The sequence below is a fragment of the Myodes glareolus genome, chromosome 22, assembly GCF_982192425.1.
Source record: "Myodes glareolus chromosome 22, mMyoGla1.1, whole genome shotgun sequence".
Lineage (NCBI taxonomy): Eukaryota > Metazoa > Chordata > Mammalia > Rodentia > Cricetidae > Myodes > Myodes glareolus.
This window is the reverse complement of record NC_142047.1, coordinates 12,524,034-12,543,699: the sequence shown is the minus strand read 5'-3', so window position 1 is coordinate 12,543,699 and position 19,666 is coordinate 12,524,034. Positions and strand designations below refer to the sequence as shown.

General features: G+C 48.8%; 1 protein-coding gene across 1 annotated transcript; it reads left to right on the top strand.

Annotated features, from left to right (window-relative positions):
• The first annotated feature begins 5,676 nt into the window (after positions 1 to 5,676).
• Positions 5,677 to 19,666, top strand: Yju2b (YJU2 splicing factor homolog B). The gene is made up of 10 exons (XM_048444474.3): positions 5,677 to 5,762; positions 9,578 to 9,805; positions 11,944 to 11,997; positions 12,380 to 12,462; positions 13,235 to 13,290; positions 15,954 to 16,014; positions 17,291 to 17,433; positions 17,510 to 17,682; positions 18,749 to 18,887; positions 19,076 to 19,666. The coding sequence occupies exons 2-10, from the start codon at positions 9,803 to 9,805 to the stop codon at positions 19,477 to 19,479; spliced, it is 1,116 nt and encodes a 371-aa protein (XP_048300431.3). The 5' UTR covers positions 5,677 to 5,762; positions 9,578 to 9,802; the 3' UTR covers positions 19,480 to 19,666.

Here is a 19,666-nt window from a genome sequence, read left to right as displayed (position 1 = left end):
TCAGAAACCATAGTAAACAAGCAAAAGACCCGTAGGTTAAAAGAAGGAAGGAAGGAAGGAAGGAAGGAAGGAAGGAGAAAGAAAAGTCCAGATAAAACATTATGAGTCAAAAAAACCTCCAAAAGTTCCATTGAGTTAGTTTTCTGTTGGCCATTTACTGTTGGGCATAGGGCCTGTCTTTAAGAATGGTTGGTCTACTTAGTGAGACTCCATGGGGGGGGGGGCTTTTTATCCTTTATGAGCAGTTATCAATTGGAGATAACTTCTGGGCTTGTGTCTACTTCCTCTCTCAGGATGGGAACCTCATCTGGCTTAGACCCATGCAGGCCTGTGCCTGTTGTCACAGTCTGAGTTCATATGTGCGACAGTCCTGTGCCTGCTGTCACGGTCTGTGAGTTCATATGTGCGTCAGCCCTGTGCCTGTTGTCACAGTCTGTGAGTTCATATGTGCATCAGGCCTGCTGTGTCTGGAAGACACCATTCCTCGGTTGTCATCCACCCCACTGGCTCTTAAAATCTTTCTGCCTCCTCTTGTGGAGCATTCCCTGAACCCTGTGGGGAAGGATTTGATGGAAGCATCCCACTTAGAACTGAGTGGTCCAAGATCTCTCTCAGCTACACAGTGTCCAGCTGTGTATTTCTGTATTTGCCCCCATCTACTGCAGGAGGAAGCATCTCTGATGGCGGGTGAACAAGGTACTGATCTATGAGTATAGCAGAATGTCAACAGGAGTCATTTTACTGCTGTGTTCCTTAGCAGGCAGTAGTATTTTGCTTGTCCCTAAGGCCATGGCTATCTAGTGTCAGGTTCTTGGCCAGCTGAGTAGTGTTGGGCATGGGTTCAATGTCAGAGCGAGGGCCTTACATGCAATTCGGCGGTGGTTGGCTGCTCCCACAACATTTGCGTCATTATTGTACCAGTGTATCTTGCAGGGAGGTCACCCTTGTAGATCGAAGGATTTGAAGCTGGATGGTGTTTCTCTTTCTCCTCTGTTCGGGTGTAGAGTACCTTCCAGAACCATGAACACTAGTCAGTAGTGGTGAAGGCCTAGGTAAGTACCAACTCAAATTCTCCGTGTTCAGTGAAATATGTAGGTATTGTCTGTAGCAATAGAGCCTTTCCATTAGTTTCTGGAAACTAATCAATGACTTTGACAATTGCCTGGGCTGTCCAGGAGTTTATATAGGGCTCCTTTCACCAACAACTCAATTTCACGTAATTCATTTCTGGCACTGGATATTTAATTTGGTGGTGAGGGATGTCTAATTGGGGCTGTATCTCCCTGTTACTTGGTAATCCCCTTTAGATCTCTTTCACGTGTGTATATGCAATAGGCTTCTATATGACCCCACAAATGGCCCTTAATTTTAGCTGTCCCTCCCATATTCCCTCCTTTACCGCTCTTCCCCCACCCCTCCCTATTTGATCCTCCCATTCCTGTCTCTCTCCACCCCATTCACCCATAATCATCTATTCTATTTCTCCTTCTTAGGAAAATACTCCTCCTTCCCAGTCCCTTACTCTACACCTAACCTCTGTGTTTAGACATACTTATTGAAAAGGTAGGAGCTGACATTCACATGTAAGAGAATACATACTATATTTGTCTTTTGAGATCTGGGTTACCTCACTCAGGATGATTTTTTTTATAGCTCCGTCCATTTACCTGTGAATTTCATATTTTTTTTACTTAACAGTTGAGTAATATTCCATGTGTAAATGTGCCACTTTGTCTACCCAATCATCCATCGATGGACATCTAGGCTGGTTCTAATTTTTGGCTATTACAAATAGAGCAGCAGTGAATATGGTTGAGCAAGTGTCTCTGTAGTAGGGTGTAGAGCCCTTTGGCTATATACTCAAGAGTGGTGTAGCTGGATCTTGAGGTAGGTCTATTCCCAGCTTCCTGAGGAACCACCATATTGATTTATATAGTGACTGTACAGGTTTGCACTCCCACCAGCAGAGGATGAGTGTTCTTACTCCATCCTCTCCAGCATGAGCTGTCACTTGGGTTATTGACCTTAGTCATTCTGACAGGTGAAAGATGAAATCACAAGCCAAGCATGGTGGCACATGCCTTTAATCCCAGCACTCCAGAGCTGAGACTGGTGACTCTCTGAGAAGCCAGGCTGGTCTACAGAGCAAGTTTCAGGACAGCAAGGGCTACACAAAGAAATCCTGTCTCATGTCTCAAAAAAAAAATGAAATCTAGAAGTAGTTTTGATTTACATTTCCCTGATCCTGATTACTAAGTATGTTGAACATTTCTTTGTGTTTCTCAGCCACTTGTGTTCCAACTTTTGAGTTGAGCTAAAACTGTCTAGTTCTGTGCCTCATTTTAAATTGAGTTGTTTTTTGTTTGGTTTGTTGTTGTTGTTTACTGTTTTCTTGGTGTCCAGATTTGGATATTAGCCCTTTATCAAATGTGTAATTGATGAAAATCTTTCACCGTTCTGTAGCTGCCACTTTGTGCAAATGATGGTGTCCTTCACCAGACAGAAGCTTTCCATGAGTTCCCATTTATTAATCGTTCTTTTTTTCTGTGCTATCAATGTTCTGTTCAGAAAGTCCTTTTCTGTGACAATGAGTTCAAGCCATCTCTCCACTTTCTCTTTTACCAGATTTAGATATTTAACCTTATGTTGAGGTCTTTGATCCATTTGAAGGTGAGTTTGGGGCAGGGTATTAAGGATGAATTTATCTAGATTTGTCTACATCTTTCCAGTTTGACCAACACCATTTGTAGAAGATAATTTTTATGTATTTATTTCTGGTTTCTTTATATAAAGAAAATCAGGTGTCCATAGGTATGTGAACTTATGTTTGGGTCTTCAATTCAACTCTATTAATCAACCTGTCTGTTTTTATGCCAATACCTACCAAGCTGTTTTTATTACTATAGCTCTGTAATACAGTTTGGGAATGTAGATGGTGATAGTTCTAGAAGTTCTTTTATTACTCAAGATTGTTTTAGCTATCCTTAGGTCTTTGTGTTTCCACATGAAGCTGAAAATTGTCCTTTCAATTCCTGTGAAGAATTGTGTTGGGGTTTTGATAGGATTGTATCAAACCTGCAGATTGCTTTTATTAGTGTGACCAGGTTCACTATATTAATTCCACCAATCCATGAGCATGGGAGATCTTTCCATCTTCTGAGATCTTCTTCAATGTCTTAAAGTTTTTATATATTATACAAGTCTTTCACTTGCTTGTTTAAAGTTATCCCTAGGATAATTTATTTTATAATTTGAGGCTATTGTAAAAGGTATTTGTATAAAGTGTCAACATGACCACTCCATGGTATGGTTGAAGGAAGGTGTTTATTGTAGATATGAGAGACAGAGCAGCCAGAGGCATTGGGAAGAGTCCAGAGCAGAAAGAGAAAGAAGTAGACTGAACACAGCCAGCAGACTGGACCTGACCATCAAAGAAACTGGAACAGAGAGCAAGAGGAATGAGATAAAGAGAGAGAGAGAAAGCATATCAAAATATAGTGTTACAAAGAGAATGAGTATGAGTATCCGGGGGTGGGGGGAGCCTGTGAGCTGGATGGGGTTTAGGGTGAGTTCAGCTCCCAGAACTCAGGTAATGAAGGAGGGACGTCTTCTGAACATTGACCTCTTACACTCACATCACTTACACTCCCATCAAGGCACATGCGTCAACAAACACACACAGCACATTATATATATATAAAACTGGGGAGCTGGAGAACTGACTGCTCTTCTAGAAGACTCTGGTTCGATTCCCAGGACCCACATTGTGGTTCACAACCATCTTTAACCATCCTCTGGCCTCCATGGGTACCAGGCAAAACACAGGCAAAACACCCACACCCACACATTTAAAATAAAAAAGTAAAACAGATGCTGCCAATGCCTGCTGGCTCCTGGTTCCTTGTTGTGCTGACTTCTATATTAATTACTCTTCTCATGGCTGTGACCAAATACCTGGCAGGAAGCAAATATCACATAGACAAAGACTGCCATCCTGGAATCCCTTCCACAAATACTCCAACTGGTGATGGCTCAGCCTTAACCGCACATCTCCCTACCCATAGCAAGAACCATGCAACTGGGGCTATGGCAGAAAAGCACACCGATACACACCATACAGGAAAGGTCGGCGTTTTGTTATCTCCTCCTCTGATGCTCCCGTCAGGCCTCAGTTGCATGCATGGATAACCATAGCCAGAATCAGGCACTCACTCCTCCCAACTCATTTGTGGATCTATTTGCCCCTGCTTCACTGCCAAGTGCTGTGTCATAGACTTTTCCTGGAAAGACAGGGCATAAACAAATCTGCCAACCCTAAAAAAGAGCCCACAAAAGACCAAAGTAATGACTGCACCAGCCGAACCTGGTAAACAAACGAGTTTCTACCAGAGTTACAAACAGAATGGGTCAGGGATATTTAGGTGGAACAGGAATGACTCAAAGGCAGGTCTGAGAATCTCTTCTTACAGCTGGTTGTCAGTCCCCTCCCCCAGCAGTGACTCCTTTTCTAAAGCTAAGGGGACTTCAAGAATCTCCCAAGTTTCTGCCCTTTTGTTTTTAACAGGCCTGGCAGAAATGAAGATATTCTGGAGAGGCTTCTGTGTCTCTCAGTCTATCAGACTGAAAATAATGGACCCCAAAGAAACAGGAATTTCTCCGGGAATCTCACGCCGGACAAGGGAAAGGGCCCCAGCCAGAGGGAAAACTTCTAGAGATTTCACACAGTTCTAATAACTTGTCAGACCGCTGAGATTTAAGCTCAGGCAGAGCTGGGTCAGTGGTGGGCGGAGCTGCACCTTGACCCGGACCATTGCTTAGAGATAACATCCCTGTCCCTTTAACTTTACCTTCACTTCAGGACTTGGATGGTTCCTTCCCTGAATCTCTGTCCCTCTTCCCAAAGTGCCAACATTGAATCAATCTCCTTCTTTTGCTTTCTACTTTTTTTTTTTAAAGATTTACGTATTTGTTTTACCTATATGGATGTTTTGGCTGCATGTATGTATGTGTACCACATGCATGCCCAGAGGTCCACGGAGATACCTCCAACGCTTCTTCTCTCAGACCTTCACATTCGTGGTAACTCAGCACTCACCTTTTTTCTTTTCTTTCTTTCCTTCTTTCTTTCTCTCTCTCTCTCTCTCTCTTTCTTTTTTTTGGAGACAGAGTCTCACTGTGTACCCCTGACTGACCTTTGATTGTGTAAACCAGACTACCTGCCTCTGGCTCCAGAATGTTGCAAGTAAAGGCATCCGCCGCCACCACGACTGGCCATAAATGTAATTTCTTTTTAATCCATAAATAAATAGCCGGTGCTGTACAGCACACGGTAATCATCCCACTACTTGGAGATCACAGGGCGTGTCAGAAGTTCAGAGTCATCTTCAGAGCAATATAATGAATTCCTGGCCAATCTGGACAAAAAAAAAAAAAAAAAAAGACAAAACAGTCTCAAAAATCAATTAATCAAAGCTTTAAAATGACGAATCAGCTCATTTTGAAAACGCAGCCGCCAGGTTAGCACTTCCTGGAGGGAGAGGCCAGGCAGCCATCTCAGATCGGGCCCCGCCAGGTGGGCGGGGATTTTCCAGCTATAAGGGCCTGGATTGGTCTGCCTGCGAGAATATCAGCCAATCAAGATGACGAAAGTGCCTAGCCCCGCCTCGCGCAGGCGTATTGGCTCCGGGGAGGCGGGCTTTCCGCGGTCTCGGCGTCGGGTGTGCTTCCGGGCTGGTGGCGGCGTGACGTCAGGAGGAGGGCAGGTAGGTACGGGGTGCGGAGCGGTCCGCGGTGGCGACGAGGGTGGCAGGACATCAATCCCACCCCTGCGGCTTGGCGCGGGAGACCCGCGGACGCGAGCGGGTTCCCAGGGCCCAGCAGCCGTTCCCCGCCGAAGGCGCCCCTAGCCGTCTTCATGCAGAAGATGAGCCCTCCAAGCCCAAGTGTGGAACATGGTGCTTAGGAACAGTAGCTTGAGGGCCGGCGAGGTGGCTTCGTCGGCAGTGACGCTTGAGGCCAAGCCTGACGGCTTGAGTTCGACCCTGAGCGTGGTGGGAAAAAAAAATCCATTCTTGTGGGGTGTTCTCTGACCTACACACACTTCGTGGCACACTCCCCCAACACACAGAAAACATGTAATTTGTAAGGAGCTGGCTTGTGTTGCCCTTGCAGGGGACTGGGGTTCAGGACCCAGAGCTCACAGCTGCCTATAGCTCCAGCGAATCAACCCTCTACCCTCTCGAGCACCTGCACTCACTTGTGCATAAATACACACACATGCACATAACTTAATCATTTTGAAAATTGTTAGTAGTCCCATGCGCTTCCTTCTCAATGCCTAACACCTGCCACGACTCCCAGGCGCAGCCTCGGCAGCTCCATCCTGTAGAAAACTCCTTTTTTTTTCCACCTAATTTCAGAAAGTGAGGCCCAGTGCAGCTGGCCCGGAGTCAGGCAGCTAGGAAGCAGCAGAGAGGCCGGTAGGCTGTCGTTTGTGCAGGCTGGTGAGGTCAGGAGTGATCCTGACTCTGATGACCTACCTCATCCCTGAGCATGCGCCAAGCAGCCTGTGTGTAACCTGGCTGTGGTACTCCCGATGGTGATGAACCACCTTAAGGCTTCAAAAGCTGACACTGGAGGATCTGGAGTACAGAGCCAGCCTGGACTCCACAGAGGGGCGTGACTCCAAAACAAACTTGTTAAATATTATAAAACAGACCCCAGACACACGCTGACTCACAAGCTGGGCATCTACACTATAGGCAGTCCCCATACACTTCTTTCATTACAACAAGCCCCAAATTCATTCCTCCTGTCAATACCCCCCATTTCCAACTTTTGTTTGCTTCATTTTTGCTTTTTGAGGTAGGGTCTCACTGTGTAGTTCTGGCTGTCCTGGCCTTGCTGTGTAGAGCAGACTGTTGTTGGAACTCAAGCCTGTGCCCCTGGTTCTGACCCCTAAGTGCGTGAGTTGTGCGCTTTCAATGCCCTGGACCTTGTTCCCTCCTGACTGGTGAAGAAATGGGAGCTCCGGGAAAGTCAGAGACCCAGGCCGCTGTGACCCGAAACCTGGGCAGGCAGTTAAGTATTTGGGTGAGGGAACAGCAAGATGGCTCCGTAGGTGAGGACACTTGCTGCCAAGCCTGACAACCTGTGTTCCATTTCTGGACCCACCTCCCGAGTTGTCTTCTGACCTGCGCACACCAACACGTCTGTACCTGGACACACAATGATTAATTTTTAAACTTAGAAAATTAAAAGATGGTGGAAAGATGGCTCAGCAGTTAAGAGATATACTGCTTTTCTGAAGACTCAGAGTTCAGTTCCCAGTACCAGGTCAGGTGACTCACTGGCCTGTAGCTCCAGCTCCAGGGAATCAGACATCCTCTCTTAGACTCTGTGGCTGTGCTTGCACGTGCACACACACACACACACACACACACAATTTTAAAATAAATCTTTTTTTAAAAAAATTCTCAAGTCGGGCAGTGGTGGCTCATGCCTTTAATCCCAGCACTCCAGAGGCAGAGGCGGGTGAATCTTTAAGTTTAAAACCTGCAAGATCTACAGAGCAAGTTCCAGGACAGCCAGCACTCTTACACAGAGAAACCCATCTTGAAAAACCAAAACAGCAAGGAAAACCGTCTGTTTTACATTTTATCTATTCATTTTGTGTGCATTCATGTGTGTGGTATATGCCATGACACATGTGGAGATCAAGTCTGTTCTCTCATTCCACCATGTGAGCCCCAGTTTTTAAGTTTTAAGTGGTTGGGAACCACATCTGAGCCTTCTGGTAAAGACCAAGTGTAAATCGTTGAGAATACCATAAGACAGGTTACACTTTTGTGTAATTCAAACTTAACAATAAAAATAAAATTGGGGCCAGAATGGTGGCTCAGTGTGTCACTGCACCTGCCACACAATTCTGGAAACCCAAAACCCATGTAAATTTGAAGAAACACAAAACTGTCTGTGGCCTGCACTTACACATGTGCACACACAAAACTGCCTATGGCCTGCACTTACACATGTTGTGCACACACAATAATAATTTTTTTAAAAAAATAATTTTCCCAGAGTCAGTCTTTTACCTGCTCTCCATCCTTTTAGCCTAGGGCAGTTGAGCAGGGATATTCAGTGGTAAGAAGACAGAAGTGTTACCCATCCTGTCACAACAGGTTTACCTGCCTGGGCTTACTCTGGAACCCCTTCTCCCCTGACAGGGCTGTCCCCTCCTCCCAGCGTGACCGCTCTTTAACTTAGATGAGTCTCTGTTGCCCATCCAGCATGTATCTCACGACAGGGTCTCCTGTTGCGCAGGCTAGCTTTGAACTTGATCCTCCTGCTTCTACCTTCTCACTGCTGAGCATGGCCGTTGATGTAATCGGTAGAACTGGGGACGTCCTGCCTGCTAAACAGTCACGGTCACTCTACTAACCAAGCCAAATTGCTATCCTTTTTGGTTTTTTGTTTTGTTTTGTTTTTTTGGTTTGGCTTTTCAAGACGGGATTTTTCTATATAACAGTCCTGGTTGTCCTGGAACTTGCTCTAAATACCAGGCTACCTCTTCCTCCCAAGTGCTGGGACTAAAGGCATGCACCACCACTCCCCAACTCTTATTTTTGTTTTTAATCAACTTAATCATTTATTTTTCAGTACTGGGATGGATCCCAGGATCTTGTGCGAGCTTGGCAAGAGACAGTCCCCATGAGCTACATCTCTAAATTGTTTTAGTTTTATTTTGGCATTGCCCATACTGGTTTCAAATTTGGACTCTTCCTATCTCAATCCTGTTATTCTTGGTATCTGGGATTATAAGAATTAACACCTGGCTCCAAGAAGTGACTTTAGATTGGGTGTTTGAATGAGGCCTCTGGCATTCAAGAGAAACAACAAAAGCTACATCTTTGTACTTAGGGCTATATTCCAGTGCTGGGGCCCCTGCCTAGAATCCCCTAGTGAGAGGCAGGGAAGTGGGGCTCAGTGGTAGAGTACTGTCTTAGCCTTTGTGAGGCTGAGTCCATCCCAGTAGTTCAGGAACAGTCCAGTTGCCTGGCTTCTGCAGATAGCCAGGAAGTCAGCTAGACCAGAACAGAAAAAGGAGAGGGGTGGGTGACCTCAGAGAGCAAAGGCTGGGAGGCAGTAGGCTCTGTAGGTTTGGTTATCAACTCGACTGAGAGCTTCCAGGGGCCAAGGGGTCATGGCATGCTAGTACATGTTATAGGAGACTCCTGCTGGGCCAGTGAGACTCTTCATTGACTCCACCAAGCCTACAACCTGGGTTTGATGAAAAGTTGAAGCGGGGAAAGGAGAAAACTGACTCCTATAAGTTGTTCTCTGACCTTCACATGCTTGGCATGCCATGCACACACACACAGGCACATAACAATAAGTGTTTTAATAGGAAAATGTAAAAGGAGCCACTTGACAGCTTCTGCACAGGAGCAGGGTGGGCAGTAGGAATTGAGGGCAGGGCTAGCACACAGACCACCATCCCTACTTGATCGCCCCAGCATAGAGTCTGGAACCACACACTTCTCTAAACTCTTTCTGTTTCCTTCCTCCCTCCCTCCAGGCTGTCCTTGGATGCTCCTCACCCTGTGGAGACATCACAACTCAGCCATTGTGAACTTGAAGGAACAGGAAGAGCCAAGCCAGACCGCCATACAGCCACATCTGTACAGGGCAGCCTGTGGCCTCTGCAGGCCCTATAGGAGGGTCCACCCCACCACTGCATGCATTGACCAGGCCACTTGCCAGTTGCACCCTTGCGAGTGAGGACCCGTAGGCAGCTCCCAAGATGGTGAGTAGAAGATTCCCAAGCCCGGGTTCCTCCTAGGCACCAGCACAGCCTCCAGGCAGCCCTGCTTCTCCCAGGCTCCTGGGTGGTAGCTATTGATTGTTGGTAGTGGTGGCAGACATTTGCTGGGCACTCAGACCACCCCCCCAGCAGGTTTTCTCTCCATCTTGATCTTGCTCCCTCCTTGCCCCTTTCCTTCCTTTCTGATAATGTTTAGCCGAGTCGCCTCAGACACCCACATCTTAGTGCTGGGATTATGCCTCGTTGCTGCGGGGCTGAGGATGGAAACCAGGGCCTTGTGCTTGCTGGGCAGGCACTCCGCTACTGAGCCGCATTGCCACTGGGAAGTGTGTGAGGTGGTCCTGCCCACTTCATCAGTGCGGCTCTAGGAGACTGTGTCCTCTGAAAAGGAGCCTGTGCTGCTAAGCTAATTAGTCAGTCTTTTACAAATATATAGAATTGTGCTTGATTTATTTATCACAGAGTGGGCGCACATGCATGTGGTGGTCAACTCCTTCCCCCATGTGGGTCCCAGGCTTCAGATCCAACACCCTCAACCACCATCTCTTCAGCCCTATAGTCACTCTTTGTCCTTCCCTCCTCGCTGTCCTGACACCCACTCAGCTGCCTCAGACTCTGAATCCCCCCTGCCATGAGCACGTGTGCCGTCCTGTCTGGCTTCACACGCAGCATGGTGTTCAAGGCAGGGCTGGCCCAGGACTCTAGGCAAGTGCTTTGCCCCTGCGCTGTGCACACAACACTGGACCATGTGTTGTGCTGTAGTTTATTTTTGAGATTGTATTTTAATTACATTTCTCCCTTCTCCTTCTTCCTCCGGACTCTCTCATATAGCCCTCCCAGCTCGCCTTCAAATTCATGGCCTCCTTCTTCATCACTCTTTCTTATGTGTGTGAAGTATTTGTACATACATGTGTATTCCCAAATATAATCTGTTGAGTTCATATAATGTCATGTGTGTGTATGTTTTCAGGACTGACCATTTGGCTGGACAACCCATTGGTGTGTTTCTCCTTGGGGAGAGCTGCCTCTCCTGCTCTCAGCTTTCCTCTGTTGCCTGTAGCTCTTCGTTGAGGTCTTGTAGTCATTACCCACTTTGGCATATTTGTTGGTGTCCTTGTTCAACTCACGTTAGGGTGATCATGTGGTTGAGACTTTGCAGGTGTAACTTCTGATATTTCTAGGAGACACAGTCTCACAGCAAACTCCCTGGTCCTCTGATCTCACAGCCTTAGGTGTGGGAGTGTTTTGTAGATGTACTCACTGGGACTGGGCCCCACGACTCTGCATATTGATTGGTTGTGGTTTTCTGTAGTGGTCTCTAAGAGTGGCAGCTAAGAGAAGTTTCCTGAATGATGGGTAAAGACTACACTTATTAGTCTAGATCAGCAGTTCTCAACCTGTGGGTCGAGACCCTTTGAGGGGTCACATATCAGATATCCTGCATAGCAGGTATTTACATTACGATTCAAAACAATAGCAAGAGTACATTTATTCAAAACAGTAGCAACAAAATAATTGTATGTTGACGATCACCACAGCTTGAGGAACCGTATTAAAGAGCCTAGCATAAGGTCTGGATTCCATCCCCAGTACCCCATTAGTCAGGTGTGGTGCACGTTCATAGTACCAGCGTTGTGAGGGCAAAGCAGGAGGATCGTGGCTAGTCTAAGCTACATAACAGCTTCATGATCAGCTGGGCTACGTGAAACACTGTTTTAAAACAAACCTTTAGGAGTCAATGGCCACCCACACCACCCCCGGCTTTTTTGGTTTTTCGAGACAGGGTTTCTCTGTAGCTTTGGAGCCTGTCCTGGAACTAGCTCTGGTAGACCAGGTTGGCCTCAAACTCACAGAAATTCTCCTGCCTCTGCCTCAAGTGCTGGGATTAAAGGTGTGCGCCACCACCGCCCGGCATCCCCCCTTCTTTACCACTGCCTACAGTCCCCAAGAACACGCAGCCACTCCTATAAAACAGTGTGGCCTTAAGGCATCTCCCAAAGCTATAACAAGTAGATTTTCAGCCTAGTTCCCACTATAGATCAGATACTGGATGGAACATTCAGTGTGTCCTGAGGTCCCTGCATTACCTTCTCTGACGCATGGTTCCCCTCTGTTTTCAGGGTGAAAGGAAAGGCCAAAACAAGTACTACCCCCCGGACTTCAATCCCGAGAAGGTGAGCAGCTTCAATGACCCCCATAGCCTCAGGGACCAAGTGTCACTAGAGAAGACTCCAAGTACCTGGAGGATGAGTGCAGGCTCTTCCCACTTAGCATGGCATTGCATAGAAAGCCCTGCTATAGATTACCATGCCATCAAGTAGAAAGTGTTTCTATGGACTCTGGTGTCCCCTTCCTTCAGATACCAAGGACAGCTCTGTCCTTGGCTCCAGGCTATGTGCTGTACCAAAAATGTCCACACCTCCTTTGGTGCTGGTAGGATGTAAGACTGAAGCCCCTTCTACCCAGGGAGGCACTTGTCCCCCAGCAGTAGGAAGAGCAGAGGAACAAGCTACCCTAGCTTGGCCTTGCTTACCTTCACTCACCCTTTCCATACAGCATGGCTCTCTCAACCGATACCACAACAGCCACCCCCTTCGAGAACGGGCTCGGAAACTGTCACAAGGCATCCTTGTCATCCGGTAAGAAGCTACTCACCCCCTCTCCCATTGATAGGCCCAGTGCTGCAAGGTTCTAATTCCATAATTCAGGAAGACATTGCATCGGTCACCCATTGCTGCATAACAAAGCATTAAGTATTTGCTATTGATAAGAAGTCTAGGTACCTCTTCTGGGCTGGGAAGAACCTGACTCGGTCTTCTTCCTTCATTGGTGGGGGCTTGGTAGCTGAAGACCAGCTGATCCAGTGGGGCCTTGGCCTGTAGAGGTAGACGGTTCCACAGTGGGTCTTTCTTCCAGCAAGCCAGCAGTATCATGGCTCCAAAAGAGCCTGCAAAAGTGCCAGGACTCTAAAGGCAAGACCCAGACCTTGTCCCTTCTTTCCCTTCGATTGCCCAGTGTGAATCCTGATTCCAGGGCTGGGGCCAGACTCTTCCTCTGCATGGGACAAGCCACAGAATGATGCACAAGAACCTGACCACAGAAGGAAGAGTGGCCAGCTAGCACCTCCCAGATACTAGATGACCTGAGGCAGGAGCATCATTTGAGTGTAAGAGTTCAAGAACAGCCTGGGTAACATAGCCAGAATATGCCTTAAGAAAAAGGGGGAGCAGCAATGATTCAGTGGGTGAAGGTATCTGTTTCCTAGCCAGGCCCCTTCATTCAATCCCCAGAACCCATATAGTGAAAGGAAAGACCCAACTCATGAACATTGTCTTCTGACTGCCACACATACAATGGATAAATAAGTAAATGTAAGAAAAACAACATTGAAAATCCTTGTCTTTGCTTTAGATTTGAAATGCCGTACAACATCTGGTGTGATGGCTGCAAGAACCACATCGGCATGGGTGAGTTCACCATCACCCGTGACCTGCCTGCTCCTCCAGCCCCCCTGTGCCAGGTGCTCTGAGACACCAGCCCCAAGGCCAAATCGGAAGGTGGCAGATCCCCAAGCTAGAGAACAACGAGAAGGCTAGGCCCTGGGATCCAGACCCTGTCCCTGCCAGTCGCCAGGAGGTGACCTTTACCCACCAGCTGGACTTTATGCCTCAGTTTCCCAGTCTGTAAAGTGCAGCTGGGGTGAGGCCCACCTTTGTATGTTCAAAGTGCTTCTTGCAGCACATGTTCCGGACAGAGGGCTGGGGCTGCCCTCCATCTGCCTGCCGCAGCCGAGCACAGGGTCAGCAGCACAACACTGGGCAGGGGTTACCCTCCTGACTTCCATTTCCACCCTGGGATGTGGAACAGATGCCTCAGTTTCCCTCTGTTCCCACACTACAGCAGTCCATACCATACCATCTTCTTTTAATTTGATTTATTGTGTGTGTGTGTGTGTGTGTGTGTGTCAAAATTATGGAAGTCAGAGAAGAATTTGCGGGTGTCGATTCCCTCCTTCCGCTGTGCTGTTTCCAGTGACTGAGCGCAGGCCGTCCAGTTTGGCAGCAGACACCTTTCCACCGAGCTGTCTCAGCACCCCATCCCATCCCATCTGGATTCAGAACTTCCCTTGTTAACCATTGCACCACTGCCTTAGTTAGGGGTTACTGTGTTGTGATGAAACACGTGACCAAAGGCACTTAGGGAGGGAAGGCTTTGTTTCACTCACGCACAGGTCTGTATAACAGTTCTTCATCAAAAGCAGCAAGGGCAGGAACGTGGAGGCGGGAGCTGATGCAGAGGCCATGGAGGGGTTCTACTTTCTGACTTGCTCCTCGTGGCTGCCTTTTTATAGAACCCAGGACCACTAGCCCAGGGATGTCCCAGCCCACAATGGGCTGACCCTTCCCATCAACCACTAATTGAGTGCCTTACAGCTGGATCTTACGGAGAAATTTTCTCAGTTGGGGGTTTCCTCCTCTTTGGTAACTCTAGCTTATGTGACGTTGACATAAAACTAACGTCCTAGTGGATTGCATCTGTTCTGGTTCCTGGTGGTCAGGATTGTCCCCACAGCAAGCAGTTCTGCAGCAGCCAGTACTAGCAAGCAGTTGATAATGCACTCAGTCTTGTCAGGCCCTGCCTCATGATCACATCCGATCCCCAGAGGGGAGCACTGTTCCAAGGACCACCCCAACAGACTCTAGAGTCCTCCCCAGAACCAGAGATCTTTTCCTTGGACTGACCAATGAATCCTGCCCAGAATTCCACAGCCGTCTGAACAGCTGGTAGAACTGATGGAAACACATCTACTGGTTTATTTTAAAGCTACAACCAGGTTTGGTAGCATACGTGTTATTCCAGGGCTAGAGAAGCTGAGGCAGAATGGCGAGTTAGAGGCTAGCCTGAACTACACAGTGAAACATTGTCTCAGAAAAGTGAGGGATGGGTATGATATATGGTAGATGCTTGTCTGGCATATGCAAGGCCTTGGGTTCAGCTTCAAAATAAAATACATGCACATTCGAATAAAAGATAAAAGATGGTGGATAGGTATGATAGGTAGGTAATGATAGATTGAGGGTTGGTTCATCATAGAACAAGCAAATGAAGCTGGGTGATGATAGCACACGCCTTTAATCCCAGCACTCAGGAGGCAGAGGCAGGTGGATCTCTGTGAGTTCAAAGCTAGCCTGGTCTACAAAGCAAATTCCAGGGCTGTTACACAGGAGCCATGTGTGCCCTGCCCAGCTATCCAAGAGTCCTAGCACCTTGTGGAGGCCTTCATTGAGCCTCTTCTCGGAATTGCTTATCCTGGGTCGAGGCAGGACCCCTCTGCAGTGAGCAGGATCTTAGAACCTACCACTGGATAAGGGCAGGGCCGGGATTTTCTTTGGATCTAGCACCAGGACAGAAAAACAAGGACAGATGTTGCCGTGGTAGGCTATGGGGCAGAGACACTGTTGTATCTGTGGCCTGCCTCAGAAGGGGTCAGCTAGGAGCCAGGAAGTGGGGGTGGTGGCCAGATGCACAGTGCCTGGAGACAAGGTGGCTGTGGAAAGGAAAGGACAAGGCCTGTGCTGTCAAGGGAAGTGAGAAAACCTGCGGGCCTCAGACCGCAGGGACAGAGAAACTAGGCCTGGGGCAGGTCCAAGACCCTGGATCCTGTTCCCAGCACCAGAACCAATGCAGCTGCCCCAGAGAGGAAGACAGCCAGGCCAGGCGCTAAGTCACCCAGGCAAACTCCACCTTGCCTCTGCCTCCCAAATGCTGTGGTCTCAGATGTACCCTCACATCCAGCTCTCCACTGACATTTATTCCCAGAGTCCTGTGTCATCAGAATAGCCGTCATCTCTGTTGACTAGGTGGGAAACAGGCCCTGAGTGATGAGCTTTGTTTAGGGGCACACAGTGAAAGCAGGATTGGAATCTGGGCCTTCCTGTTCCAGTTTACACTTTCCTATGGCTTGGGTACTCCAGTGCCTCCCAAACTTCATTCTTCCTACCTTGAATTTCTGTGCTCTCCCTTCCAGGGCACCTGCCCTGCCAGGCAACAAACCACCAGCTTCTCCCCCACCCAGAGAAAAGCTAATGCAGGTGCCTTGGTCCCAGCCTCTCTCTCCCTGCCCTCTCAGGTGTGCGCTACAATGCAGAGAAGAAGAAGGTTGGCAATTACTACACAACTCCAATCTACAGGTAGGAGTACCTGGTGGCACCTTAGGACAGGTGTGCTGTCACAGGTTAAAGGGTCCGTAGAGGAGTCTTGAAGGGGAAGGGAACTTGGCATCTTCCTCTAGAGCCATTCTCTGTATAACTGTCCATCTTGGCCTGTCAGTCAGGGTTTGTCCCTTCCTCCTCCAACCCTTCATGGCTCCCACCTTCCCCAGTAAAAGCTCAGGCCCCTCATTCACTGTGCTTCAGGCCATGCGGCCTCTGCTCCCTCCACACAGAAAGCTCTTCTCCAGGAAGCTAAGTGGCCCCATCCCTGTGCTATTCAAACACTACCTTCAAATGGACATTTTCTTTTTTTTAATAAATGATGGGGTTTATTTGTTTTTTATAATTTTATTTTTATTTTATGTGCTTTGGTATTTTACCTATATATATTTCTGTGGGAGGATATCAGATCTTGGAATCTTAGCGTTACAGACAATTGTGAGCCACCATGTAGAAGCTAGGAAATAAAACCCAAGCCCTCTGGAAGAGCAGCCAGTACCCTTAACTGCTGAGCCATCTCTCCAGCCCCCAAGGGACCTTTTTTAAAGCCATCACCTCTTATGTGGTCACTCTTCGCTGGCACGTGTTCATTGTCACATGTCCATCATCGCAGCAGCCTCTCCCAGAGCAGGTTATCCTACTCCGCTGGCCAGCATCATCCCCAGCTGCTGGCACCAGCCTGGCACAGAGTAGCCAACAGAGGGAGGGTGGGAGGATGCCCAGGTGGGTGACACGTTGAGTAGGAGACTGAATAGATAGAGGATGGATGACTGTTGGGTGGATCTGTAGGTGGGTCCATAGATGAACCAATGGGCAGGTAAGTGGATGGGTGGATTAGTAGGTAGATGGACAGACATGTAGATGGATAGATGAATGTATAGGTGGGTGGATAAGTAGGCAAGGAGTGAGCAGATGAAGGAATGGAAGAGCCAGCTTTAGTGTCTGGGTTGGTTGTAGGCGGAGTCTTATGTGTAGCCTAGGGAGCACTGGGGTCACAAGTGGGTGCCACCACACCTCGCATTAAATGTTGGGTTTTTGTCACACCTGGGTAAAAGCCAACACTGAAGCATGCAGAGCAGACCCTGTACTTTGGACCCCCAGCCCCATCTTTAGTCTCTTGGTTGCTCTTCTGGATGTAAGCCTGCATGTCTTTCCAGGGTTCTCTCAGCTCTGAGCTGGGTGCAGTGGGTGCTCAGACAGTGGTTCTGGGGTCTCAGGAGAGCATCACTGCATCCTAACTCCAGGTCCTTTGTAGGTTCCGAATGAAATGCCACCTCTGCGTCAACTACATCGAGATGCAAACAGACCCTGCCAACTGTGACTATGTCATTGTGAGTGGTGCCAGCCGCAAGGAGGAGCGCTGGGACATGGAAGACAATGAGCAGGTGCTGACCACAGGTGAGCACCACATGCTTGCCCACCCCGCGTGACCCCAGGTGGCTTCCCCAGAGTCATGCTTACGTGGTCCTTGCAGAGCATGAGAAGAAAGAGAAACTGGAGACAGATGCCATGTTCCGCCTGGAGCATGGTGAGGCCGACCGCACCACACTGAAGAAGGCCCTCCCTACACTCAGCCACATCCAGGAGGCACAGAGTGCCTGGAAGGACGACTTCGCTCTGAATAGCATGCTGCGCAGGCACTTCCGGGTGAGGAAACCCCTCAGTGGACATCAGCTGGCTCAGACCTGTGTCCCCTCATCCCACTTGCAAGCTGGTCATTTCCCCTCTGAGCCTCAGGTTCCCTGTATGCAGCACAGAGTCATGGCCCTGCCTAATCTCTTCCTGCTGCTCTAACAAACATAGCACAGACTGGGAAGTCTGGACACTGAGATGGATTAGCCACTGCTGTACAAGCTGGAAGTCTAGCAGTGAGGCATCTACAAATTGACTGTGCACAGAGTGCCTGGTTGGGTTCCTTGGGACTTCCTGCTGGATCCTCAAGGGACAAACAGGACACACAGGCGCCCTGTGGACTCCTGTGTAAGACACTGACCCCGTTGATGAGGGAGAGCCCAAAGCCTCATGTTGTCAGACATCACACAGGGAGCTACGTTTCAGCACAAGCAGGGAGCCAGTTTTGGAGATGTCTATCTGTGCTTCCAGCCACTAGGGGACTGAAATGGGAGGCTCACCAGAGCCCAGGAGTCGGAGTCCAACCTCAAAAACAGAAAGCTGGGCCTGGCGGCTCGTGCTTATAACCACAATGCTCAGGAAGCCGAGGCAGGGGAACTATTTCAAGTTCCAGGTCCATCTGGGTTGCAAAGGGAGACCGTGCCCCCCACCCCAAAAAGTGGGCGGGAGTAGAAAAAATTCTAGGATCTCCGAATTGCAGTATAGCACAAACTTAAGTGTGGTCTTAAATTCTCTGTCCCCTACCTGGACCTGTTGGGACTCCAGGCATGGGCCACCACACCTTCTTTATCACATCTTATGGACTTTATCTAGTGGGTCACACCTGCAGCCCATCATTGGTCAGAGTGTAGTATTATATAGCACACGGTCATTTTTTTGACATTGAGGGCTTAAGGGACCGAATGCAGGACACTAGCATGAGCCCTGCTCGTGGGGCCACTTTTGCATCACAGGTACTGTATGGGCCCTTCCCTTGCTTCAGTATGAAGGGAGAAGCAGACCCAGTGGCTGGAGTGAGACCCATGTGTCTCAAGAAGGCAAGGTTCTGATGTCCTTCCCTGTGTGTCGCACCCACCCACAGGAAAAAAAGAAAGCCATGCAGGAGGAGGAAGAGAAGGACCAGGCTCTGCAGGCGAAGGCCAACCTAGCCATCCCTCTTGTGCCAGAGTCAGAGGACGACCGCAGACTGGCTGCCCTGCTAAGGCTGCACACCCTGGACTGTGAGTGGTGGCTCTGGACCAGGAGCTTCATGGGAGGCAGAGGTTGCATGCAGGGTTTGGGGGCACCTGGTCTCTAGGGGGCCTTGTTGCTTACAGTGGTGGGGAGAAGACTCAAGGGGTGTGTGTATGCTATGCACACTCACACCCTGAACCTCGGACCCTTGCACGATACCTCTTCTTCCCCACAGCCTATGAGGACAAACAAAAACTGAAGCGCACGGAGATCATCCACCGCTCTTGGTTTCCCTCAGCCCAGGGACCCAGTGCTAGCAGCAGCAGAGCTAGCAATGTCCTGCAGAAGCTGTGCCAGGGCCGCAGACCAGCCCCCAGCACCACAGGCACAGTGGGGGACCTGGGCATAGTGAGGAGAAGGTCTCAAGAAGTTCCAGAAAGTTCCCAGTGTGCAGCAGACAGTCCCTCGTCCACAGAACCAAGAGGGCCACCAGGAGCCACCCAGGACAGACCTCAAGAGACAGCAGAATCCACGAGGAACTGTAGAGACCAGGCCTTACCCCTAGGTTCCTCCCAGGAGGCCCCCAGCAACCCCAGTGCCTCCCTGGTGGCTGACTACTCGGACTCAGAGAGCGAGTAAGGGAATCAGAATTCCAGGGACCAGAAGCCATGACTCGTCCAGACCTTACGGACTGCAGGCCTCATTGGTGCCGGCCCAGCCATAGACTTTTCTCTCTATAGAGATCATTATTTATTTAGTTTTGCTGAGGATGTCTGTGCCTTGGTAGAACCCCTGACACCATAACATTAAAGCCCTGTTCTTTGTC